We start from the raw sequence: 27,442 nt of genomic DNA on the forward strand, positions 1-27,442 counted from the left end.
CATTAAAAAAAAAAAAGACAGGCACCAGTAAAAACAGCTTCAGATTTATACATGTTAACTTGTTAAGAAGTGCATAGTCTACAACATATGTGGCCCATCGCCTTGAAGAGAACCTGCATCTTGCAAGGGTGGAAATGTGTGGTCTTCAAAATTATCTTTCAATAACTAGAAAATGAAGGTCCTATTGGTTTTAAAAAATTTTATGCATTCACACAAAATGCAAATAATATTCCTAGTTTTCCCTAGATTTGTCTTGTAAAGAAAGTGGGTTGCTTTCTTTTTTTATTTGAAAAAGAAATAGTTGGAATGAAGATGAGTGGCTTTTGATTTTATTTTAATGGGGTTGAGCCAAAATGCTGAAAGGAAAATATTCTTACTAGAACTCTGATTACTGACCATGTGATGTCTTTATCTGTGTAGCTAACGCCTTTGTATGAACTGGTCAAGGAAGTACCCTGTGCCTCTGTGAAAAAGCTCTACCTGAAACGGGCCATTGAGGAGTACCTGGATGAATTTGACCCCTGCCATTGCCGGCCTTGTCACAATGGTGGCATGGCCACTGTTCAGGGAAGTCAGTGTCAGTGCTACTGCAAACCGAAAACGTCTGGTGTGGCGTGTGAGCAAGGCGTCCTCTTAGGGGACCAAGCAGGTCAGTGTGCTGCATTTATGGTGGCCACTTTCCCTCTGGCCTCTGAGACTGTGCTTCTTCATGTATGGATATAGGGCAAAGTCTCATCAGGCTTTGAATCTGACTCTCCCTCTCTACTCCACCTCCAGACTATAGCTGCGGGGGTCAGGGCCCTTCGCTGTCTCCCTGATTTCCCCATCTGAACTAACAGAAAGTGTCAGTTGCTTCAGTTGTGTCTGATTCTTTGTGATCCCGTGGACTGTAGCCTGCCGGGCTCCTCTGTCCATGGGATTCTCCAGGCAAGAATACTGGAGTGGCTTGCCAATTCCCTTCTCCAGGGGATCTTCCTGACCCAGGGAATGAACCCGGGTCTTCTGCATTGCAGGCGGATTCTTTACCATCTGAGCCACCAGGGAAGCCACTGAAATAACAGACCTGCCTCCAGTCCTCCACTCTCCATTAGAATAGATTTATTGCCTGAAACATGTTCCATCCTTCCATGGTCATCTCAGTAAAGTTTTGTCTTAACTTAGGTCTACAGAGCTTTCGTCTGCACTGACCAACCTTTCTGGTGACAAGCCTTTGGAAACACTACTGTTTTTATTTTCCATTATGTCCCATCAATTAATCATTCATTCACAAATATTTGTTGAACAACAGCTGTGTACTCAACAGAGCTTTTGGTGCTTTAAGTATTTAGCACATGAAGTTGACTTTATGAGTAGGCAAAGTATGAGACGATTTGTGTATATTTGTTTTTATATTTATTTATGTGGCTCTTTCATCTCGAAACTCATTTCTTAAGGTCAGAACTGTTTGCTTCCTTTATTCCTGGAGCCTGACATAGGGCTTGATTCATTAAGTGACTTAATAAATAAATGTTTGATAAATGAATGAATAGATGACTAAACCATGGTTGCTTATAGACAAACATCAAGAAAGCATCTTTGCCTCCTAATATCTTCCCAAGTGACCAGTCCTGATAAATTAAAATACCACCTCTGTGATTCATTCCTTTGAAGGGTTGATTTACAGCTGTTTGCTAAACTGGACCACTCCAGTACTCTTGCCTGGAAAATCCCGTGGATGGAGGAGCCTAGAAGGCTGCAGTCCATGGGGTCGCTGAGGGTCGGACACGACTGAGCGACTTCACTTTGACTTTTCACTTTCATGCATTGGAGAAGGAAATGGCAACCCACTCCAGTGTTATTGCCTGGAGAATACCAGGGATGGGGGAGCCTGGTGGGCTGCTGTCCATGGGGTTGCAGAGTCGGACACGACTGAAGTGACTTAGCAGCAGCGGCAGCTAAACTGGAAGCTCCGCCTGCTGGTGAGGAATGGAGTAGCAATCATAAAACATCAAGCTCTTATTACCTACTATTAATACTGATGGCTCAGATGGTAAACAATCTGCCTGGAATGCGGAAGACTGGGCTCGATCTCTGGGTTGAGAAGATCCCCTGGATGAGGGCATGGCAACCGACTCCAGTATTGTTGCCTGCAGAATCCCCATGGACTGAGGAGACTGGTGGGCTACAGCCCAGGGGGTCACAAAGAGTCGGACATGACTGAGTGACTAAGCACACACATACACACAACTCAATTTCTAATTGTGGAAGAAAGAGTAAGGAAGATTGGGTAAAATTATTATACAAATTATTTTAGTTTCGGTGTGCACAATACTGAGGAGTGAGTGTTGGGGAAGAGAGGGGAAGAAGAGGGATGTAGGTCACGCAGCAGAAATAGCTGCTGCTGCACAGTCCAATTCTGTGCGACCCCATAGACGGCAGCCCACCAGGCTCCCCCGTCCCTGGGACTCTCCAGGCAAGAACACTGGAGTGGGTTTCCATCTCCTTCTCCAATGCATGAAAGTGAAAAGTGAAAGTGAAGTCGCTCAGTCGTGTCCGACTCCCAGTGACCCCATGGACTGCAGCCCACCAGGCTCCTCCATCCATGGGATCCTCCAGGCAAAAGAGTTCTGGAGTGGGGTGTCATTGCCTTCTCCAGTAGAAATAGCTAAGGAGCAGTAAACACCCTCTTCTATTAGCAGAAAATTATGCTTTGAGGGAGTGGTTCCTGAGATTAGTTTCTAACTTGGAAAGCAAATTTCTTAGTATATGTTTCAAATTCTCTCTTACCTGCCCCAAGGAACATGATGGGAAAAATACTAAAAACTATGAGACAGGAACCAGCCCTGAGGTGGAAGGTGGCCAGGGTGAGTGAGGAGGTACCTGCAGTTTAAGAAGGATGCTGACAGGAGGTAGACACATTTCTCCTACTTGCATATTTCCTCATGTTATACAGCTCCAACCCTGGATACCCAATAGACTATGTTCTTCTGAGGCCCAATCACTGTTTTAACAATAGGACCTTGTGTGCCTTTATTGAGAGACTGTGAGGTGATAAAAAAAAAAGAGCCTGGATTCAGCTGTAAGACCGAGTTACAGTCAGGATGTGGCACTCAGCTGACAGTACAGCACTGGACATAGCATTTAACCATTTGGTTTTGGGTTCCATGCCTATCAAATGAAAATTTTAACAGACCTCTTGGCCACCTCCATTAATTCTTGTGAGAACTAAATGAATGAAAAAATGCATGTGGAAGTGCTTTGAAAATGTAAAATAATACACAAATTTAAGATATTTTTGCAAGAAAGTTGTTAATGCCGTCTTAATGTGGACAATCCTAGTCAGTGTGCAGGGACAGTCTGGCCATTGTGCAAGACCTCAGTGAACAGAGTGAAGGGAGTGCACTCCAGATTGTCCCCTCCCTCAATCACCACTTAGCAGAAAGCTTAGTATTAAGCACAGAAATCTTTCTCTCCAAGTGCTCTCCAAAAAATCTCTCTTTATTTGCAGGAGGGGTGGATGGAGGGTGGAACTGCTGGTCCTCTTGGGGTCCCTGTGTTCAAGGGAAGAAAACAAGAAGCCGACAATGCAATAACCCGTCTCCCAGTGCGGGTGGGAAATCCTGCATTGGCGAAACCTCAGAAACCAGGCAATGCGAAGACGAGGAGCTGGAGCATTTGCGGTAATGGAGTCCAGACCTCCTGGCAATTACATAAAACTCAATGCCCTCTGCAGACGCATGGAATACATTATGGCTGCTATTGAAACATTTAAACCCTATGTGATGATTTTATCAGGGAGTGCTTGGTTTTTAGCACTGGGGTCAGCTGAATGGGAGAGGCATGTGGCAAGTAAGAATCACTGAGAGTGCCTTGACTCTAGATGACATTCCTCTGTTCTTTGATCTAGACGTGCTAAAGTCGCTCAGTTGTGTCTGACTCTTTGCAACCTTATGGACTGTAGCCCTCTGTCCATGGGGATTCTCCAGGCAAGAATACTGGAGTGGGTTGTGTTTCCTACTCCAGGGGATCGTCCAGACCCAGGGACTGAACCTGTATCTCTTGCTTCTCCTGCATTGGTAGTTGGGCTCTTTACCACTAACATCACCTGGGAAGCCCTCATGTGTGCTTCAGGTTTTCCTGAAGCAGCTGTTACAAAAGGCTGCGGAACTGGGAGGTGGTCTGGCTCAGTGGATGTGAACAGCAGCTTTGGCATCAAGCAGATCTGCCACCTGCCTGCTCTGAGACCTTGAGCAAGTTAACTGCACACCCCTAAAATTAGGATAAAAATAGTAGATACAGTGATAACAGAAAGTTGTCAGAATTAAATGAGGTTAAGAACACAAAGTAATGAGTACAGTGCCAGGCACAAAGTAGGCTGTCAATAACAGTTGTATTATTTTCAGCTTCACCACCCCTCTTCTTTATTTTCTTTGGACAAAGCATCAGGCATGTATTTGAGATGGTTAACATCTTCACTGATTAACCCAGTTGTCTGATACCGACTTCCTATTGGTCAGGATCTCGCAAAAGCTATCTTTAAAAATACTTCATTGCTGAATTGTTCCCCTGGGTTGGAATTCTTTATGGCACACCCCATTCTTTAACACCGTCCTTATTAACCTTTTCTGATCAGGGATTAGCAAACATTCTACAAAGATAATTTGAAGGTCACGTGAGTTGACGAAATGTAAGATGCTTGGGTGTGTGGTATTAGCATAGGGAGATGGGATGCCTTATTCCTAGGTCTTGGGTGCCTCCAGCAAGAATACTGGAGTGTGTGGCCATGTCCTCCTCCAGGGGATCTTCCCGACCCAGGGATTGAACCTGCACCTCTTACATCTCCTGCATTGGCAGGCGGGTTCTTTACCACTAGTGCCACCTGGGAAGTCAGCTGGCAAACATGAAATCTGGAAGGAGGAGAAAGCTGCATTCAGGGCACAGATTTCTGGGAAGACGAGGGTCTCTGAGGGAGCCTTGGCCCCAGCGGGTGTATTTCCTCGCCCGCAGACATAAAGCTGGATGGACAGGAGCCTCCTAAGGAAGCTCTGAGAGAATTCTCTCTTCTTGGTGCTCAGAAGAGAGAAAATATCCTCTTCCTCCTTAGTACAAAAAGGAAAACTATGCTTACTGCGTCACATTTCTGAGTTTCCTCAGTTGTTGCAAGAATATAAGGAACTCAGCTCAGAAGGAGGTGACATTCAGAGGCTATTTGTAAGGCTTCCCTTCAGATTTCATGTTCCTGGAGTGGAGTTAATATTGGCGAAAGAGTGACCTCAGAGGCACCACTGATAATCATTGCCTAATGATGGCTGTCACCGTTACCATGATCATGATGCCGAAAGCTCGGCCTCTCTGTGCCAGTGCTGAATTAAATCTTGCAGACAGTGTTTTGGGTGAAGTAGAAGAGGATAGCTTTATTACTGTGCCAGGCAAAGGAGGACATAGCAGGCTTCTGCCTCAAGAAACTGTGTGTCCCAAGCCCAGAGGATCTGCTGAGGGGGTTTTATAACAAACGTCCAAGGGTGGGGTCTCTGACAAGATCAGGGTGTGTACTTGGCTTGCACTCTCTTCATCTCAGCTGATGGGTCTCCTTAGTCTTACCTCAGCTGTTTTCTTGGTTGCTTCTCCCTTGATGAGCAACTATTTAAATCTGCCCTTAGGGAAGGTCATGGAGGCTGGAGTCTTGCCTATAAGAATCAGGGGACAAAAATAGGCCTCCCTGCCTGGGAGCCCCATAGGGACCAGCTTGAATTCAATTATTTTGAGCCCCGCTAGAGATTGCCTCGTGAGAGGTAGAAAGAGCATAAGTTTAAGGAGCCTACAGAGGCTGAGGGGGGTGCATGGCATCAATGGACATGAGTTTGAACAAACCTCGGGAGATGGTGAAGGACAGGGAAGCCTGGCGTGCTACAGTCTGTGGGGTTGCAGAGAGTCTGACATGACTGAGTGATTGAACAACAGCAACTGACTAGATTTGAATCTAGTCCTGGTATTTTTTCCTCTATAACCTTGGACAAGTTACTCAAACTTTCTGAGACTTTTCCCACATATCTCAGGGGGTTACTGTGCATGTGAATTGAGCTGAGGCACATTTGTAGAGCATCTGCCATGGTGCTTAGCATATAGAGAGCCCTCCGTCAAAAGTGGTTATTTTGTGTTATCTCTCTTCCAGGATTACGAACTTGAATTACCTTATTTTCAATAGAGAATTAATTCTGTGTTTAACGTATTTAAGAGACAGACAGTAGGAGAAAAAGTAGTGTTAGATGGATGTCCTCTAGAAGTCATATAAGGATGTGTGTTGTCCAAACACTTTTACTTCTTTTTCTTTTCTTTATGCTTATTTTCTGCACTACTGACCTGGTTGTTTCTTTTGGAAGCTCAAGTTTGTGTTTGTGTCATGGATGTGATCAGATGTTTGGTTCTGAGAATGGCAAAAACATCACATCACATGATGGAGTCCCTTCAGATGCAAATGAAAAATTCACTGTAGTGTAAAATTTTTATTAACAGTAGCAAATCCATCACATTAATTATGTTTTATTTCCTTTTCTTTTCAGATTGCTTGAACCACATTGTTTTCCCTTGTCTTTGGTTCCAACAAAATTCTGTTCATCACCTCCTGCCTTGAAAGATGGATTTGTTCAAGTTGGTTATGAAAGAGATTTTTTTCTTTACATATCCTCTTTGCTCTGAGTTCTAGCTCTCTACTGATGTTCATAATCTACTTCCTCCTCCTGTGATGAAGCAGTGCTAAAAAGCGTTTTATGTGTGCATTTCAGTTTTTAATCAGGTTTTAGTTTGTGACTTTTCTTCTTTGGCCCAAGGTGATTAGAATTCTGCAGAAGGCAGTGTATCTCCTATGGTAAGGGAAATCAATATCACCACCCAATGAATTAGAAATGTAATCATGCCAGAGGGCTGCTAAACATTTCCATTCTGAACATGAAAGTAGGAATCTATAAGCAAGGTTTTCAATATAGAGAACGTTCCGTATTTTTTCCATTGAAAGGAGTCGCTTAAAGTTTTTCATGACTGCCAGGGCTGGGGTGAAGCATTCTGTTTATTCCAGGAGCCAGTGAGACATTTAGCCAGTGTGACATTTAGCCAGTGTCTGGTGAGATATGGGTCATGGTACTTTGAGCAATTTTCTTGTTCAGGAAGGAACACGAGTCATCTGCCACTGTCATTCGGGAGAACTTTCTTGCCTTTGGGACCATATTAATTCATGCTCTTCTCACTCCTTGTTATGATGAAACTTTGGCTCCAAACCCCAGTAAGTGTCTCTGTGCTCACATAGGAGTTGCTGTTCATCAGGATTTTCTCAACGCCACCAGCCATGCTTGGTCCATGGCAGTTTCTGTCTCTCAAATGCCAGGCCCTTGAACATATACTCACTGTCTGCTGAAATGTCCCCAGACGTAGGTACTATTCAGAGGTGTGTGCTGTCTTCAGCTGCAGTGCATGGGTGACCTGTAAAGAACTGGAGGTTCTAAACACTGTCCTGTGGACTGGCTACCTCACAGGCACCCAGGGAACTGAACAATAGATTATTACTTGACCTTTCTTCTCCCCCCAACACCCCTCATTTTGTAAGTTTGGGGTAGAGCCTGAGAATCTTTTTTCTTTGTTTTAAAATTGCTGCTAGTGATTCTGACAGAGACGGCCAGGTTTAGACACTGTTGAGTTAGACTTTCTCATACAGAGGTCCCTTCTGCAAGAAAGAGGAAGGGACTAGAACCAAAGCAGATTAAATATCTTTCCCCATTTTCTGCAAATCTCAATGCCAATCTGGGTGCTGTGTTTCCTATCAACTCCCATAGTGGAGCCAGAATGGATCAGGATGAGCAGGACTTTGAGAAGCAGGCTCCATAGAATTTTGTTCTAATGCCCACAGCAGAGCTGTTCCAGCTGCAAGTCCTCTTCCAGGCCGATTTTCTTCACCACCCCCTTGAGTAGCAGAGAACTAAAAGGATAAAGAAAGGCACCAATAGAGAAACCAAACAAGCATGATGACTCCCTCAAGGCTCAGACTTCAGATTCTTCCTTGCTTCACCATGAAATCTTACCTCTTGGCATTATGGGCTAATGACATGTCCTCAAATCTGACCCAGCTCCAGCAACATGACGGGGCACGGGAGGGTGGTGGGCGAAGAGCAACCTTATGCTTCTCTTAAAAGTCATCAGTGGGAAACGCAGACTTCCATGAACATGTTGATACGATGTAAACATTTCTCCGTGTTCATAATAGCTTTTGTTGGGTGTGATTGCCAGTGGACAGCCCATAACACCTCACTAGGAAGAGTTGACTGACAAAGACATTTCTGAAATCTGATAACAGACTTTCCTGAAAGTATAAGAGAAGTTACTTGGGCAGTATCCACTCAAATAATTTTGATAAAATGCTTAGTACAGTGCTTCATTTGGGAAGCAGTCAATAAATTATAGTACAGTGGCATTAATATCTTTATTTCAATTAATGATGGTATCAGTGTTGTTAATTAGGACTGTACAGGAAAAAATGATTTTATGGACAGTTTTCAAAGTGAGCTATTTGAATGTAGGTTGCCTAATGATTACAGAAGTCATGGTTTTTAGGCTGAATATATCTAAAGAAACAATTTATTAATGCAAAAGAGATGTATTCTTCCTCTCTCCATCTTTTATTTCTATTTAGGATGAAGGTGCCACATTTCCTGTTGGGAAAAACATAATGTATACTTGCAAAGAAGGATACTCTCTGGTTGGAGACCCTGTTGCCAGATGTGGAGAAGATTTGCAGTGGCTTGTTGGGATTATGCATTGTCAGAGTGAGTGGCCTTGGTCGTGGTATTTCATTTAAGATGAGTGGGAAGGAATAAATCAGAATAAAGAGCTACTCATCATATACTCCTGTCTTGATCTCTTTTTTTTCCTGAAAGGCTCATATGATTCCAATCAGGTTTCAGGAGAACCTTGAAAAAATCCTCAGCTTTCTGTAGTTGCTAGTGGTCCTGTTAGACGAGGCACATTTTACTACGTTTTTATTCCTTTTTTTTTTTTTTTTTAACTCTTTTTTGGCTACACCACATGGCACGTGGGATCTAATCCAGTATCCCCTGCATTGGCAGCATGTGACTAATGGAATTTTAATTACTGGACCACCAGGGAAATCCTAATTGCAATTTTAAAGTTTCTGGGGTAAATCAGAATAGGTCAGGGAGCTCAGTTCTAGCCAAGTTCTAGCCAGTTCTCAGTTCTAGTGAAGACATTCTTCGGAGTTCAGTTAGCAGGGATGTACTACAGTCTACTTCCTCAAGTGCTTTGGAGCCTAGTCTGTTTAGATCCAGGCCTCTGAGTAAGTGCTTCTGTATGTCATATCACCCTATCACTGTTCTTGGGTTTCCCTCTCAGCTGTTCTACAATGTAAGATTCTGCAGCAGATGGATAGACAGCACTACTGGGATGTATTTTTCCTATATTGATTGTTCTGTGCTGTGTGAGGAAAGTCTGCATGCACATACATTTTACTCTCTTGGGTACATACCTATTAGTGAAATATCTGAGTTACCAGGCACACACACGTTTAGATTTGGTATGCTACCGATTTTGGTGAAGAATCCACTTGCAGGGCAGGAGACCACTTGCAATGCAGGCGATGTGGGTTCAATCCCTGGGTCAGAAAGATCCCCTGGAGAAGGAAACAGCAACCCACTCCAGTATTCTTGCCTGGGAAATCCCGTGGATACAGGATCCTGGCGCACTACAGTCCATGGGGTTGCAAGAGTCGGACATTACTTAGGGACTAAACCACCACACCAGTTTTCCAAGTGGTTGTACCAATTTACATCTTGGACAGAATCCAAGAAGTCAAGATTGCTCTGTATCCTCACCTACACTTGATAACATCTATCTTTAAAATTTTTTTTTAGCCATAGTGGTGAGTGTGTAGCAGTATCTTGTTTTTTAATTTGTATTTTAAAATTTGTATTTCTTCTGATGACTAATGTTGTTAAGCCTGTTTTCATATAGTTATTGCCATTTGGATACTTTTTTATGATGAAATGGCTGTCTAGTCTTTTGGGCATTTTTTTCTGGTGGTTTTTTAGTCTTTTTATTAATGACTTGGAAATTCTCCTGTTTCCTTTGTCTCTGTCTCTCTGTCTCTCCACCCTTGAGTCTTTCAGAAGAAATAGGATATCAATACTACTGAATAGAATGTATTAATAAATATTCCCTAGCTAGGAGTAATAAAGCTAAAAGTCGGTTCTTTGAAAAGATTACTTTGCTTTAAGAGCTTCTTTTTCTTTATTGTGTATCTACTGGTGAGGAATTGTCCCACTCTTTGTTCATCTGAAACATTCTTGTTTTATCTTTACTTTTGAAGGATATTTTTACTGGGTAAGGAATTATTGTCTTTCAGCCCTTTAAAGATTTTTTTACATTGCCTTCTGACTTCATTATTTTCTAGTGAGAAGTCAACTTTTAGGTTTATTGTTTCTCCTTTGGAAATCATATACTGTTTTGATCTAGATGTTTCTAAGAATTTTTTTTTTTTTTTTTAGAAGCAACTCTAATCTGATGTGCCTAAGCGTGATTTTCTTTGTCCTAGTTGATCTTCAAAGCATTTTTTAACCTATCCTTTAATGTCTTTTGTCAATTTTAAAAAATTATTCACCTTTTTCCTTAAATATTGCTGTCTAATTCTTGCCCACCTCTGCTCATGAGACGTCGATGAGACATTTTTTACAAAGTATACACATATACATACGTGTATATATATGTGTGTGTGTGTGTGCTACATTTCTTTCTTTTTATGTTTGTTTTGGGATCTTAGTTACTTGAAAGTGAAAATGTTAGTCACTCAGTTGTGTCTGACTCTTTGCGACCCTATAGACTGTAGCCTGCCAGGCTCCTATGTCCATGGGATTTTCCAGGCAAGAATATTGGAGTGGGTTGCCATTCCCTTCTCCAGGGGATCTTCCTGACCCATGGATCAAACCTGGATCTCCCGCATTGCAGGCAGATTCTTTACCATCTGAAACATCAGGGAAGCCAAAGCCCCTTAGTTCCTTGACCAGGGATCAAATCCAGGCCCGCGGCAATGAAAGCACTGAGTCTCAACCACTGGACCACGAGGGAATGCCCTGTATTTCTTTGCTTTACATCAATTTTTCTCTTTCTGTTTCATTCTAAGTATGTTCTGTTGATCTATATTCTAGTTTTTTAATTCTCGGTACTCTTGTTATAATCTGCTTTCAAGAACTCTACTGAATTCTTAATTTCATTTTCCAATTCCAGATAAACCATTTGTCCACTTTTCTATACTTTCTAATTCTCTGTGGAAACTCTCCCTCTTCTAATTTAATTTTTTCCAACATACTAATCATAGTTATTTCATGGCTCGTGTCTGTTAGCCCCATCGTCTGGATCTGCTGTAGATCTGTTTCTGTTGTATTTTTGAATATTAGATTAGTTTTGATTGAATGCCAGACTTTATTTGTAAAAAAATAAATAATTTGAGACTTTGCATGATGTTATCCTTCTCTAGAAAAAAGATTAGATTTGTTTCTGGCAAGAACAAAGCTGATTTATGTCCAGTTTACCTTTATCCTAGGTCATAACCATTAAAGGATCATAAGGGAAAGTATTGGATTTCTACTGAGGCTGCTTTTTTGTAACAGGACTGGACTTTAATTTTTGATCTCCTAGCCCTGCGAGACTGCTAAAAACTCTCTGTAGCTATTCAGCTTCAGAGCTGCAGCTTTCTCCTTAGTTTAGCAGCCCTTCAGCACATTAAAAAAAATTTTTTTTTGTTTTAAATTTACGAATAGCCTCAAGGACAAAAACATTATCAAATGTTGTAATCACTGCTTTAGACTTTCCTTTTTCTAGAGTCTTATACCTTGGGATTTCCACTGCTCTGATTGTTCTCTGATGCTCTCTGATTGTTCTCTGATGCTCTCAGAAATAGTTTTTCTTATAACTTGTACAGCTTTCCTATATGTCTTAGTGGGAGCATTAGTGTGAAACCAGCAAATATATCATGGCCAGAAATAAACAGTCCTGATGCTAGATTATTAGCTATTTGAAGGCGGAGTATGTGAGCAATATTTTGTGTCCATAGCAGCATTCAACACACTTGGCCAAGTGTAGGCCCTCAGTAAATGCTGGTTTTGAATGAATGAATGGATTTTCTGATAAAAATGGTGCCAAAATAGAGCAGGACTTTGTAGAATATTGTCCAAAATCCCACTAGAAAGATTTTTTTTAAAGTCATTAATTCTGACTTGCTTTCTACCATTATGCATGTTTTTCATTTTTTTTTTTAAGTAGAAGATATGAACTAATGACTGTAATGGAATAAGGAAAGATAGAAATGGGAAACCAAGAAAGATTTAGCACTTTTATGGTTGCAAGGTTAAAGGTGGTTCTTTAAAAATTTCAGATAGCAAAATATCTAATTGGACATATGCAATGATATGCAAATGAATACAGCTCTTGGGAAAATTTTGGTGAGACTTCACCAGATGAGAGAGAGAAGTGGCAGCTGTGAAAAGTCCAGTTTTGACAGCAGGCTGGACTTGGGGACCTTATAGTGCTTATTCATTTTAAATTGTCATATGACTGTGAGGGCAGGGGTGAGAGTGTGGGAACTGTCTTGGTTTTCAGTCGTTTACATCACTACATGACAAGCACAGTGGGACATGTCTTTCAGGGCCTTCTAAGAGTGAACTCACCTTTTCTACCTTGTCCTCTAATTTGAAAAAGCAGAACAAGTGTATCAGCACCATTCAGGGCTGTCATTTTTAAAAAGATGGTCTAGGAAAGCAAGGAACCTTGTATTCTGCTCTCTTTTCTCTTTAGAAATTGCCTGCGTTCTGCCTGCACTGATGGATGGCATACAGAGTCATCCCCACAAACCTTTCTACACCATTGGCGAGAAGGTGACCATTTCCTGTTCAGGCGGCAGATCCTTAGAAGGTCCCTCGACATTTCTCTGTAGTTCCAGCCTTAAGTGGAGCCCTGAGGTAAAGGATGTCCAGTGTGTGCAGAGAGGTGAGTGGCTCCTGGGTCTGTCCACGGACACATGGACTCTGGGAGTGAGAGTCCCTGTGGCCGTCCTGAACTGCTGTAACGGAATCATTCCCTCCATCCAGATCCCACCATGAGAAGGAGGTCTAGACTGGGTAACTAGATTTTTTTGCGTATAACACATAGACTCGCAGAATTCAAGGAAAGGCAAGAATAGCCCAGGTGATTCTCAGATTTTAACTTAAATCCTTCATATCCAAGATTAGTTTTATATTTGTAGGATACCAAAAAAAACAAAGAATTTCTAAAAGCTGATTTCTGGCTTCCTCCTGATTTTTTAAAAAGGTACTTTTATGAAATACAGAGTTGAGATTACAATTTATATAAAATCCTGCCTATTTCATTTTTGGGTTTATTAGTACTTATTAGTTTATTAGTATTTATTACTTTATTAGTGTTATTGAAATTGAATATTTAAAAGCATTTACATTTAAGCCTACAAAGCAGAAGTTATGAAAGGAAAAGTATTGTGGTTTGTGAAATTATTCTTAATAGTAAAAATCCAAATATCCAGTATTTTGAACACATGGCAAATTTAAATGGCCTTTAAAATAAAATTAAAAAAAAATAATAAAAAAAAATAAATAAATAAAATGTTTTCAATTTTTATTGGAGTATAGTTGATTTACAATGTTGTGTTAGTTTTAGGTGTACAACGAAGTGAATCAGTTATACGTACACATGTATCCACTCTTTTTTAGATTCTTTGCCCATGTTGGCCTTTATAGAGTATTGAGTGGAGTTTCTGTACTATACAGGAAGTCCTTATTAGTACCTATTTTACATATTGTAATGTGTTTATGTCCATCCCAACCTCCCAATTTAACTCTTCCCCTCTTCCCTTCTGCTCACCATAAGTTTGTTTTCTACAACTGTGATTCCATTTCTGTTTTGTGAATAAGTCCACTTGTATAACATGGTCCAAACTATTTCTGTTCAGAGATACTTAAGATTTGTTTTCAAAATAAACTCTTTCTTTTTTGTTTACATTTTTTAATAAATGGACTTCCCTGGTAGCTCAGCTGGTAAAGAATCCGCTTGTAATGTGGGCGACCTGGATTTGATCTCTAGGTTAGGAAAACCCCCTGGAGAAGGAAACAGCTACCCACTCCAATATTCTGGCCTGGAGAATTCCATGGACTGTATTGTCCATGGGGTTGCAAAGAGTCGGATGTGACTGAGTGACTTTCACTTTAATAAATGGAAAATATTATGCTTGCAACAGTTAAAAACAAGGAAGAAGTCATACTTGCATTCTATTTGATATTCTTATTTCTTGAGTATATGATTTAAAAAAATTTTTAATTGGAGGATAATTGCTTTACAATGTTGTATTGGTTTTTGCCGTACATGAGTATATGATTCTTAATTCAATGTTGAAGTGTGTCTTCTATGGCAAAGATGAAATAGTTGATTCTATAAGTAATAATAATATTCCCTGGTGACTCAAATGATAAAGAATCCACCTGGCAATGCAGGAGTCTCTGTTCAATCCCTGGATTGGGAAAATCCCCTGAAGAAGGGAATGGCAATTCACTCTAGTCTTCTTGCTTGGAGAATCCCATGGACAGAAGAGCCTGGTGGGCTACAGTCCATGGGGTTGCAAACAGTCCGACACGACTGAGCAACTTTCACTTTGAAGTTTGTCATCTACGGTGAAGATGAAGTAGTTGATTCCATGAGTGATAATATTGGGTAGATTAGATGTGCACCACTGAAAAGAGAGTAGGTTGCCTGGAGGGTTCTGTGATGGGAGACCTGGGCTGTGGTATTAAATAGACCATAGAGGACAATGAGAGGGCAGCCTGTTCAATGGAATGGCCTCCGTGCCCACCCCACGTGCTCTGTGGCTGTCAGAGGACCACAGCAGAGATGACAGCTTTGTTTTCCACATGCACCGAAGCATCACTGTGAGTTTATTTGGGATAAAGTAAAGGACCTGTACCAATATTGCTAAAATTAAAGAGAACAATGTACAGTTGATGAGGTTTCTCTTTTCCTCTAAATGAAATTATATACTTTTTTTTTTCTGAAATGTTTTTTCAGTCACTTTATAGCACAATTTGGTATGAATTTTCTCCCCCTCAGCAAATTCTATTAAGGCTCTAATTAAGGATGTTTTCCAAACCTGTGTATTTTTTGAAAGACATGGATAACAATAATAACTACCCTTAAAATAAGCCTATAACAAACAAAAAAAGGCCAGGTTTGTTAGCCTCCAGAGTTTTACAATACCTGCTGTTTAAGTAGTCTTTTTGGTTTTAATTGTAGTAAAATACACACAACATTTATCATTTTAACCATTTAAATATGTGCAATTCAATAGCATTAAATACATTCCCATTATTGTTCAACCCTCACTGTCATCCAACATTCCATCTTCCCAAACTGAAACTCTACCCATTAAACACTTGTCTCTCATTTATCTCCACCCCCAGTGGTATTTAGCCTTGATGTGAAGATATTTGATTTTAAAATAGTGAAGGTACATTCTGTAGGTGGGCCCTAAGAGTGGGTTTACTTGGTTAATTAAGCTATGAAGATGACAAAGCCATGTTCTTTCTACATGCAAGTCTCTTGTCTAGGTAATTCCACAAGCGATTTTTCACAGAGCAATTACGAGAACTTTTAGAAAATATGTAAAATCTAAAATTCTATCCCTAAGAATTATTAGCAAAAAACTGCTAATAATAATGCAGAATTCATTTATACAGCTTAATCATTGAACTTCAGCTTGGGTGCATTTAGATCAGACTTTCTCAACCCCGACACTATTGGAATTTTGGAACCTGATAATTCTTTGTTGTGGGAGCCTGTCCTATGTATTGTAACATGTTTGGCAGAATCCTTGGCCCCTGCTATCTCACAGGGGTGACAACTGAAAATGTCCTTTGGCATTGCCTAATGTCCCCTGTGGAGCAAAACTGTCCCTGGTTGAGAAGCATTGATCTAAATAATCCCATTAAAGTATTTTATTTTGGAATCATTTAAGATTTCAGAAAAGTTGCCAAGTATAGTTTCCATATACCCTTTACCCATCTTCCAATACTATTAACACCTCACATACCTTGACATAATTTAGTTGGTCAAAACCAAGGCATTAATATTAATTAGTACAACACTGTCAACTAAACTACAGACTCTTCATTCATCATGTTTTTCCACGGATGTCGTGTTCATGGTCTAGGATCCAATTCAGGATACTACATCGCATTTAAGATAATACCATCTTAAAGACAAATGCTTGAAGAATAAATACTTGCTACAGACAATGCTGGACACGACAGACACACTTCATCTTGCCACCATTTTTACAAGTTTATGCCTTCCTTGTTCATGAGATTTTCCTGTCATGTCTAAAGCTCTTAAGTTTTCCAAAAGTAAGGAAGCATTCTACAGTTTGTGCATCCATAAAAACATGACCTTCAGACAAATGACCTTTATAGGTATATCTAACAGGTAACTCAGAGAAGGCAATGGCACCCCACTCCACTACTCTTGCCTGGAATATCTCATGGACGGAGGAGCCTGGTGGGCTGCAGTCCATGGGGTCGATAAGAGTCGGACACAACTGAGCGACTTCACTTTCACTTTTCACTTTCCTGCATTGGAGAAGGAAATGGCAACCCACTCCAGTGTTCTTGCCTGGAGAATCCCAGGGACAGCGGAGCCTGGTGGGCTGCCGTCTATGGGGTCTCACAGAGTTGGACACGACTGAAGCATCTTAGCAGCAGCAGCAACAGGTAACTGGTTTGATGATGAAAAAGTATATGCCACGGAATTCCATTGTAATGAAGCTGCCAGGAAGTGGAAATGGCAAGGCAAGTGGAAATGGCAAAATGAACACTGTTCACTTTGTAGTCAGGCCCAGCTGTGGCCATGGCAAATTAAGCTCTTTGCAAGTCGGACCAAGGTGTTTCCCTGACAAAACTGGAATGATAATTGGCTTTCTATCAGTTTGTAGAAAACATGAAGGAAAGGATTTTATCTATGTAAATACCTCCAGACATTTACTCACTGTTGAGGGGAGACCACTTGGACATTTACATGTAAGAGATTATTATAGTTGTCCTTGAGATACTAAGAGTTCTCCTTCTATAGGTCAGCTTATGGTATGCTTTCTGTCTCGTGATAGGTGTAGTGAGCAAAATGTACCCAAATAACACATGGTTTTTAAACCCCACCTTCTTTTTAAAAATTTTTAATTGGAGGATAATTGCTTTACAATGTGTTGGTTTCTGCCATACAAAAATGTGAATCAGCCATAAGTATGTATGTGTCCCCTCCTCTTGAACCTCCCTCCCACTCCCCACACCATCCCATACCTCTGGGTTGTCGCAGCGCACCGGGTTGAGCTCCCTGAATCAATCGTCCAATTCCCACTAGCTATCTCTTTTACATGTGTAATGTTTATGTTTCAGTGCTACTCTCTTAATATGATATTTTAAACTCCACCTTTTTGAAGAAAGGGAGCCTACACCACGCGGCTTCAATTCAGACAAACAGACTTAAATCCTGGCTTGGACAATTTGTTAACTAGCATGAATTTCTTGACTTTTCTGACTCTTAGTTTCCTCATCTCTTAAATGGCTATTTATTAAGAAGAATTAAATATCATATAAAAAGGGCAGGATCAAGAGTCCATGCTCAAGAAATGGTGGCTATTATGACCAAAGACGTTATTTGTTGGGTCTGTGACGCTGTACCTCCTATAAAATGCTTTATAGCTTTATTAATTTATTGATTATAAGAATTTATTGCCTGGTTCAACAATTGAAATAATCCTTGTTTACTACAAAGAAGCTCTTCTCCTAATGGTCACATCTCCATTATTCTTTTCTTTTAGAAGCACCTTTGACACCGAAAGTGCCTAAATGTCAGCCCTGGGAGAAACTGCAGAATTCAAGATGTGTTTGTAAAATGCCCTATGAATGTGGGTAAGCTCTGTTTTATTCTCTGTTTTATTTTATTCAAAATAGATTGAATGATTTCTTAGATGCTAGTCTCTGTTGGATCAAAGGTGTTACTGACCAAGGATCAAGGTCCTTCACATTTCAATCCAGTCCATCTGCTGCCTGTTTTTGCCTGGATCACCAGGGCTGACCATTGGTGGTGTCGGGCAGTGTTCTAGTCTGGCTGGTGAGAAAGGCTGAAGGATTACTTAAGGCTGCTTGTTTTCTGTATAAAATGGGACAAAATAACAAAACCTGAGGATTTAGAGTTTGAGGAGATTAGGGCTGAAATTCCCTTGAGACATAAACTTTTTTTTTTTAATCGTTTATTTATTTTGGGCTGTGCTGGGTCTTCGTTGCTGCAAGCAGAGGCTACTCTCTGTCGTGGTGTACGCATTTCTCTTTGCCATGGCTTCTCTTGTCGCAGAGCACGACCTTTAGGGCACGCAGGCTCAGTAGTGTCGGCTCCCAGGCTCTAGAGCACAAGCTCAGTAGTTGTGGCGCATGGGCTTAGTTATGCATAGCATGTGGGATCTTCCTGGATTGGAGATTGAACCAGTCTCTCTTGCATTGGCAGGCTGATTCTTTACCACTGAGCTACCAGGGAAGCCCCAGAGACATAAACTCTTAAAGCAATACCGACAGAGAAAAAAGCAGCTGCTTTTCTAATTCTTGAAATATGTTTCTAGATTTGCATTCCAAGAGCACCATCCCAGTTGAAATCACTCCTTTGTAGAAATATAGCTGAAGTAATTACTAAGTGTTGGGTACAGATGGCATGATTAAATTAGGACCAGAGGAGCTTTATTGGTGGGACTATTTACAGAAATGTGGGTCGAGTAAAGAAAACTGCACACGACAGGGCAGTATTCCTGAATTGGTAGAAGCTGAACTGAACTGGTTTACATTTTTTTCCACGCCTAAGTCAGAAGTTGTGAGAGAGGAGCATTTATGAAAACTTTGTTGACAGAGGGTTAGTTGAGGAGGAGTTGAGTCTCTCATTCTAGGGGCTTCAGAGATGCCTAGGAGTGAGCCAGAGGAATAAACACCCCAACTGTACTCTCTTTCCTCCCTCCTTTTCTGCCAGAACCCCACAATGATCAAACACTCCTGAAGCTAGAGGACAAGGAAGTCTATTGATGTGGTCCGTACGCTTCAGCTTCCCAGGCAGGGTGAAGAAGAGAGGAGGGTGAATCTGGAGAGGCAAATAGGAAACATCCAGTCCCTAGGACTTACTGACCACCTCTAAGGTTAACAATCAAAACACAAATTTATTGGCCAGTTACTTGGCTTTCAGTTAGTATGGTCATCAAAACACATATCCAACTCCTTGAATACCTACATTGTGTGGTGATGACTAAGGGGTATCCTATAAGAAGTAAATTTTTGTGTGAAGGAGAATATATAGCTGAATAACATAAATGGAAATTGTAAAAAAAAAAAAAAAAAAAAAGGAAAGAAAAGATAAAGGAGAAAAAGGAAACAAACACACAAAAAAGTTCAGCCCAGAATCTTCTGACTGTGCTGTTATTCTCTGTTAATCATTGTTTACTTTGATTCACCTTCATCTTCCTTTCAACTTCTTTGTTTCATTGAGCTGATCTGCAGCCTGTTGTTTATACACATGGGAAGAGTTTTAATGTCTGATATGGGCTTCCCAGATGGCCCAAGTGGTAATGAATCCACCTGCCAATGCAGGAGACGAAAGAGACATGGGTTTGATCCCTGGGTGGGGAAGATCGCCTGCAGTAGGAAATGGCAATCTGCTCAAGTATTCTTGCCTGGAAAATTCCATGGACAGACGAGCCTGTCCTCTGGGCTCCTCCATGGAGCCACAGTCCATGGGGTTGCAAAGAGTCAGACACAACTGAGCGACTGAATGTGCACTGATAACAAGGGAGGTGGCTTGTAAGTTCTTTGCCGTTTAAGCTGTTCTAAGTACTTCTATTTAAAGTTTAAATAAACAGATTAAAAAAAAGATACAAGGATTTGTTTCCATTATGTATTTCTGTATTTCTTTGTCCAAACAAATTTAGCTCTTGGTTAGAGAAGAAAACATTAGAGCTAAATATATGTAAGTAAATATAGATTCTGTCTGTTATTCAAAAATGCCTTTTGTTGTCTAAGGTTTCACTACGGTAATGGCATCCTTACCCATCAGTATTCAGATAAGTGGTTTTTTTATTAGTGACATTTCAAATACTGGCACTTTTTTAGCACCAATGCATAAGGAAAAAAATTAACACATTTCATGGAAATATTTCTAAACTATTTTGTAAACATAGATACTCTAAAAATAGCATTGAAAGATAGAGTTTATCTTTCCTTGAGAATTCAGTCATCAGCTGTGGATAATGCTATCATGTGGACATGAACTCTCAGAGTTGCTGGGCTGGGAAGAGCTGCTTTCTTCTACAGTTAGTGGTCCCATTTTTTCAAAATTTATCTATTTTTTAATTGAAGGATAATTGCTTTACAGAATTTAGTTGTTTTCTGTCAAACCTCAACATGAATCAGCCATAGGTATCAGTTTAGTTCAGTTCAGTCGCTTAGTTGTGTCCGACTCTTTGTGACCCCATGAACCACAGCATGCCAGGCCTACCTGTCCATCACCAACTCCTGGAGTCCACCCAGACCCATGTCTATTGAGTCGGTGATGCCATCCAGCCATCTCATCCTCTGTCGTCCTCTTCTCCTGCCCTCAATCACATGGTCGTATTTGACTTTGGTCCCTCCGAGTGCGTGTGTGTGTGCTAAGTCACTTCAGTTGTGTCTGACTCTTTGCAACCCTATGGACTGCAGCCCACCAGGTTCCTCTGCCTATGGAATTCTCCAGGCAAGAATACTGGAGTGGGTTGCCATGCCCTCCTCCGGTGATCTCTGCTAATTTTCTGTCTCCTCCTTTGTCATCAATCTACCTGTTGCTAACAGACCATTGCCTTCTCTTTTAATTTGCTGTATCTGATCTGTTCTAAATGAAACTAGATCGACACCAGATATCTAAGATTATAAAACTTGTGAGCAAATAAAGAGCAAAATATGTTCATTTTGAAGACTGGAGGGGATTGGGCCCTAGAAATGTGGGGGATTTGAGTTTCTGTCCCCTCATTTGGCTGTGGGAGACAACATCTGAGGCACTGAGCCCAGAGCTTCACCTTTCACTTTTCATTCTCAGCTTTGAGGAAAGAAAATTTTGTAAAGGAAGTAATTTAAAAATGTTGTTTCAGGTCCTCATTGGGTGTATGTGCTCGAGATGAGAGAAGCAAAAGGATACTGCCTCTGACCGTTTGCAAGATGCACGTTCTCCAGTGCCAGGGTAGAAATTACACCGTGGCTGGTAGGGAGAGCTGCACTCTGCCTGCCTTGGCTGAAAAAGCTTGCGGTGTGTGTCCACTATGGGAAAAATGTGATGGTAAGGGACATTTCATATTTGTGACTATAAAAATACTTCAGTAGTAGGAGTGAAGTTTTCAAACATGTAGTGTGCTATTTTAGCAACAGATGAAAGCACATCCCTAAGTATGTCAAAGACTCAGACTGGTCTGAGTTTGAAGCCTGGCATCAGGCTCAGAACCTGCTTACTCTGGAGTGAAATGCCTCCCTTGCCTGGTCCTGTATACTGGAGCAGGTAGACATTCCTTTCTCCAGGGCATCTTCCTGACCCAGGGATTGAATCCCAGTCTCCTCCTATCCCCACTATTCTCCCCCGATGCCTTCCCTGGGGAGGTGAAGTGGTGGATGAAGAATCCTCCCTGGTGGTCTGAACTTGTTGGGTCACTCAGTCGTGTCTGACTCTTTGAGACCCAGTCGATAGTAGCCTGCCAGGTTCCTCTGTCCATGGAATTCTCCAGGCAAGAATGCTGGAGTGGGTTGCCATTTCCTTCTCCAGGGGATCTTCCTGACCCAGAGATTGGACCCAGGTTGACTGCATTGCAGGTGGATTTGTTACTGTCTGAGCCAGCAGGGAAGATCTGATGGCCTGAATGTCCTCCCAAATATCACATTCCACCTTCATGATTTTTGCTCTGTTCTTATATTATCCATATTATGTATTCATTAAAAAAGAAACAGCCTCACATAAAAATAACAAATTTTAAAAGAGGAAACTTTATAGCACATCTTTAATAGGAAATATCCCTTACCATAAATATTAGGTAACCATAAAAATGTCTTCCCAGGTGGCTCAGTGGTAAAGAATCTGCCTGCCAAGCAGGAGACAAGGGTTTGATCCCTGGGTTGGGGAGATCCCCTGGAAGAGGGCATGGCACCTCACTCCAGTATTCTTGCCTGGAGAATCCCATGGACAGAGGACCCTGGTGGGTTACGGTCCATGGGGTCACAAAGAGTCAGACACGACCTAGCGACTTAGCAACAACAAAGGGGGCATGTTGGAAGCACACCAGTGCCAGGCTGACACTTTCTCCTAGAAGCAATCAGAAGGATGTGATGGAAAAGGAGGTACTACTTGCTGGTCTCCTGTCCTGGCATCCTGGTGGCACTTAACAGTGATCTTGACAACCACACCAGGGGCCCCACCTCTGAGGGGGAAGAGCTGAGTTGTCCAAGCCAGGCCTCGGTCCTCAATTTCCCCATCTATAAATCTGGGAGCCTGATGGTGCTTTCTGGATCTGTAAGGTCTCTACCAGCTCCTCAGGGCCTCCCGCTCCTGGCTGGTACCCCCTGGGCATCTTTCCCCTCACCCCTGTCCCATTTGCAGCAGAGGCAGTGACACATAAAACTCTATGGCCATCCGTGTCTGCGACACTTTCGGTTTGGCAGTCATCACAGTCTGCTGGCTGATCTGGTTACCCTCCTTCAGGGGATGCCTGGCCGGTGTATTCCAGCATCACCCCTTCAGCGCCCACACAGCTTTCCTTCCCACTCGTTTCTGTTTGGTCTTTATGCAGTATGAGGCCTTTTGGGTTTCACGTCCTCTCTCTCAAAGCAAGTTAATTCTCCTTTACTTTGTCTCCCTCTGAGGCTTGCCGCCCGGCTCTTTGCTGAGGTCTCCGCCTTCGGTCTGGGCGTTAAGGGATCACATCATGTTTGGGGCGCCCCTGGGCAGCACCTGAAGGAGAGAACTGCCCCATGGGCGTCCAGTCGACAGGAAGCCTGGCACCAGCCTCAGAACTTGCTTACTCTGGAGCAAAATGCCTCCCTTTACTGGAGCAGGTTGCCATTCCCTGCACCAGGGGATCTTCCTGACCCAGGGATTGAACCCGGGTCTCCTGCATTACAGGCAGATTATTTACCGTCTGAGCCACCAGGGAAGCCCACACTTGGGGTGGGGCAGGTAATGGGTGACAGGAACACCGGTAGCTCTCCAGTCACCACTTGCATAACTTTGGATGGGATGCGCCTGGCCTCCCTCATCTCCACCAGGTGCGGTTAAGCCTCTCTCGTTTCTTTTTCCAGCCGAGGGCAGCGAATGTGTCTGCAGAGCCGCCTCGGAGTGCGAGGAAGCAGGATTTAGCGTCTGCGTAGAGGTGAACGGCAGGGAGCAGACGATGACCGAGTGCGAGGCCGGCGTCCTGAGATGCAGAGGACTGAGCATCTCCGTCACAGGCATCCGGCCCTGCGCCGCCGAGGCCGCGTAGCTGCCGGCGCCTGAGGTCCGGCTCGCCGTCCCGCAGGCGCTGTGGCTGAACTAAAGCTCTGCACAGCCAGCCCTGTAGACGGCTTCCCAGCACGCAGGCCCATTCTTTCTCCTTCCCCTCCGTGTCCCCTTCCCCCAACTCGAACCCCTGCATAATCCCACAGCTCTTTGTCCTCCCAAACCCGAATTCAGATCTTCTTTCTCTTCTCTTTCTAAAAAATGTCAGTCTGAAGGATATTGATGAACCTTTGCAGATGTTTTGTACTTCTCTGGACCTTGCCTTTTTTTTTTTAATCTGAAAATTAGAGGGTTAGACTAGAGAAATTTCAATGCTCTATGATTGTTTTAAGTATGATTGACTCCACTCATGAGCCAGAATACATTCTACAAATTGATTAGGAAAACAGAAAGATTAGAGAGGCTGGCTTCACTCAGTGAAACCGAATACAAGGGGACGTGGAATGGAGGAAGACAGATAAAATTATTCCGTTCCAAATGGTAATCCTTCACCCTGTTGACCCAGGCAGGACACCTGGAGATCCCTAATCTTATCAGGAGGTTGAATCACCCGTCATCAAAGTGGAATCCGTTATGTGATGGCTACCTTCTTGTCTGAGAACAAATACAATTCAGGCTTCTCTCTGGAGCTTTTCTTTAGTATGTGCCAAATTCAAGACCTGTAATTTGTCTTCCTCTTCTCTCTCTCTCTTTTTTTTTCTTGGTAGGAAGCATCATTTATGCTTGAGCTATTGAGTGATTGCATATTTGGGTGAAGAGTGTTCTTTAATACGGATACACACCTAGATTTTTCCGGGGACTCTACAGGTAGATCCGTTTGAAGCATTAGCTTTGTATTTATCCCCTATTCATCTTTCATCAAAACAAAATAGCAGCTGTAGGAGGTTAAATGAGTGGGCTTCAATGGGATTTAAAATGTGTGTTTATATATGAATAATATCTGTATTTTCTGATTCATTTTAATAAAACTTTAGTTTAAATCACAATGATTTTAAAACTCATTAAAGATACCATTCTTTGACATTAAAAAAAAATCTGTTATGTTTAATTTTAAAGAATCTTGCCATGAAGGATAGCTAATGTGCTCTTTTTTTACATTTAAAGCATTTTAAATTACTTTGTTGAGATATGATTGACATGTAAAGAGCTGTACATGAGTCTGGGGATAAGTATACATCTGTGAGAAACTTCCCAGGTGGTGCTAGTGGTAAAGAACCAATCTGCCAATGCAGGAGACATAAGAGACGTGGGTTCGATCCCTGGGTAGGGAAGATCCCTGGGAGGAGGGCATGGCAACCCACTCCAGTATTCTTGCCTGGAGAATCCCATGGACAGAGGAGCCTGGTGGGCTATAGTCCAAAGAGTCAGACATGACTGAAGTGACCTAGCATGCACGCATGCATACATGTGTGAAAATATCACCACCATCAAGACCATAAATGTATCTATCACCTCCCAAAGTTCCCTCCTACCCCCATTGTAATTATTATTATTATTATCATGATAAGAACAGAAAGAACACTTAACATAAGATCTTTCCTCTTAGAAAAATTTAAATATACATTACAGCATCGTTAGCTATACACACCGTGTTGTATAGGAGATCTCTAGAACTCCTTTATCCTGTATAACTGAAACTTGATATCCTTTGACCGTCACCTCCCCATTTTCCCTGCCCCTAGCCCTAGGCAACCACCATTCTACTCTCTGCTTCCATGAGTTTGACTGTTTTAGATACCTTGTATAAGTGAGATCATGCTGTATTTATATTTTTGTGTCTGGCTTATTTCATTTAGCATAATATCCTCCAGGTTCTATCCTGGATGAGTGAATAATTGGTGGCTAAACAGGGACCAGTGAATGAGATTGGACAGAGATGCTGTCTTGAAATACTAAATTTCATGTTTTTTTTTTTCTTTTCTGAACATCCTTATCCTTGGCTTTTTCTCAGCCCACCAGGCTCCCCCGTCCCTGGGATTCTCCAGGCAAGAACACTGGAGTGGGTTGCCATTTCCTTCTCCAGTGCATGAAAGTGAAAAGTGAAAGTGAAGTCGCTCAGTTGTGTCCGACTCTTAGTGACCCCATGGAATGCAGCCGAACAGGCTCCTCCGTCCACGGGATTTTCCAAGCAAGAGTACTGGAGTGGGGTGCCATTGCCTTCTCCGCTAGTTGGACGGAGACATTCACAATTCTCTATGAGAGAATTAGGATCATGGCAGCAGGGCTACAGGAAGAAAGTAACTTACAACATTAAAAATCTTTTGAGATTTCTAAAATGAGTTCCTGAACATCTAAGGAGAAGGTTTTAGTAAACCTGGAAGGACTGTTTATGTCATGAAAACTGACACAATGAGAACAGAGGCAATGGGAGAATGCCCTCGTCTGCCCCTCCCTCTGCCTCAGACCAGGTGAAGGGCACCTGGCTGGGATCTAGCCTTGGAGGAGAAGGCAGAAAATGCTGAAGTGAAAGTTGTCTGGACCTACTGGGGGACAGAGGGAGAGGAGGGAATTGGCTCAGACATTAACTAGCTGCAGGGAGCTCCATGGGAGCTCAGTCACGTCCTACCAGCCATCACTCACAATTTCAGTGGACCCTGTGAGTCACCTGGGCAGAGAAGCTGCTTTGGAAGTTTTCCTAATTGCACTGGACTGTGTCTTCTTGCGACACTCCACACATTTCCTAACAATTGACCAACAGAAGTGCTGTTTATCAATGCCCTGAGATTTAATGAGCCCCATCCTAACTGCTCTGTTTGGAACTTCCCTCCCAGCAGCAACAGTCCAGGATGGTTGTAATCCCCCTGAAACAGAGGGAAGGGTCTTGGTATTCAGGTGGGGTATGGTGGGGATGTAGAATGGCAAGGGGGATGTCTGACAAATGTCCCCTGGAACTCTGAGTTTCCTAACAACAAGCCAGGTGACTGGCTCATTTGATTGAGGGCACCCCCTCTCAGCTGAGCAGGTCATGGCTAATCTCAGCTTCACATGGGACTTGCAAGACCACCTGTTGGTGAGCAGCTGTTCAGAGCTGCAGGTGCTGAGCAGCTGGTTTTCTCAGTGTTCCCTGAAACAGCTGCACCATAGGCTGTTAATTACTTTTGCTTTTGCTTAAGGTATGTATATTTATCAATATTTTTGGACCAACCCCACAGTTTATCATTTGCTCTATATTTTTTTCTGTACTACCAATATTTCTTACACCCTCATACCTGCACACATACTGACCTACCACAGGCATCTGGATTATTTGTAAGATGGGTGTAATAGCTAGTGAAGGTGGTCATCATAAACTTGAAGATAAATGAAGGTCCTATATACTTAGGGCGTTCAAGTTATCTATGACTCTCTCTTTGTCTTAGATAGGATAGGAGGAGGAGATACAAGAGGAGAGAAGAGAAATGAAAAGAAGGGAGAGGGAGAGAAAGAGGGAGGGAGAGATGGGGGAGAGAGAGAGAGAAGAAAAAAAAAAGATTGGAGCATCCTTAGCACAGAGTAGCAGAACTGAGCCGCAACATTAACCCTGCTACCTACCAGTGTACCAGGACTTTTCTTCCTTGATGGACTAAAGTGGATTCAATACTTTAGCTAGAAACGGAATGACCTGTTCTCTTTCAGAACACTGAGCCAGAAAGCAACTGCAGTAGGAGGCAATTTCCTCCTAATATCTGAGAAACCCAAGGTATATGTATGCTTTTCAATTACCTTGGTCTTTCAGGCAGTTCACACATTTGGGGACAAGAAAGCTGATGGCATGATAGGAGTCCCTGCTGTGGCAACCAAAGCACTTGCAATTTGTCTTTTTATTTATTCCTGTCATGCAAAG

General features: G+C 42.2%; 1 protein-coding gene across 1 annotated transcript in view; it reads left to right on the forward strand.

Moving 5' to 3' along the window:
* Positions 1 to 24,653, forward strand: part of C7 (complement C7) — a 57,139-nt gene extending 32,486 nt beyond the window's left edge. The window contains exons 11-18 of the mRNA XM_086361569.1: positions 421 to 649; positions 3,488 to 3,659; positions 6,540 to 6,627; positions 8,657 to 8,789; positions 12,826 to 13,017; positions 17,900 to 17,990; positions 21,233 to 21,417; positions 23,421 to 24,653. Coding sequence (XP_086217695.1) covers positions 421 to 649; positions 3,488 to 3,659; positions 6,540 to 6,627; positions 8,657 to 8,789; positions 12,826 to 13,017; positions 17,900 to 17,990; positions 21,233 to 21,417; positions 23,421 to 23,602 — 1,272 coding nt within the window. The 3' untranslated portion in view covers positions 23,603 to 24,653. The remainder of the gene's footprint in view (positions 1 to 420; positions 650 to 3,487; positions 3,660 to 6,539; positions 6,628 to 8,656; positions 8,790 to 12,825; positions 13,018 to 17,899; positions 17,991 to 21,232; positions 21,418 to 23,420) is intronic.
* Positions 24,654 to 27,442: the final 2,789 nt, after the last annotated feature.

Source organism: Bos grunniens, chromosome 20, assembly GCF_055505025.1.
Source record: "Bos grunniens cultivar Pamir isolate PY7600 chromosome 20, Bosgru_T2T1.0, whole genome shotgun sequence".
In the NCBI taxonomy this organism is placed as follows: Eukaryota; Metazoa; Chordata; class Mammalia; order Artiodactyla; family Bovidae; genus Bos; species Bos grunniens.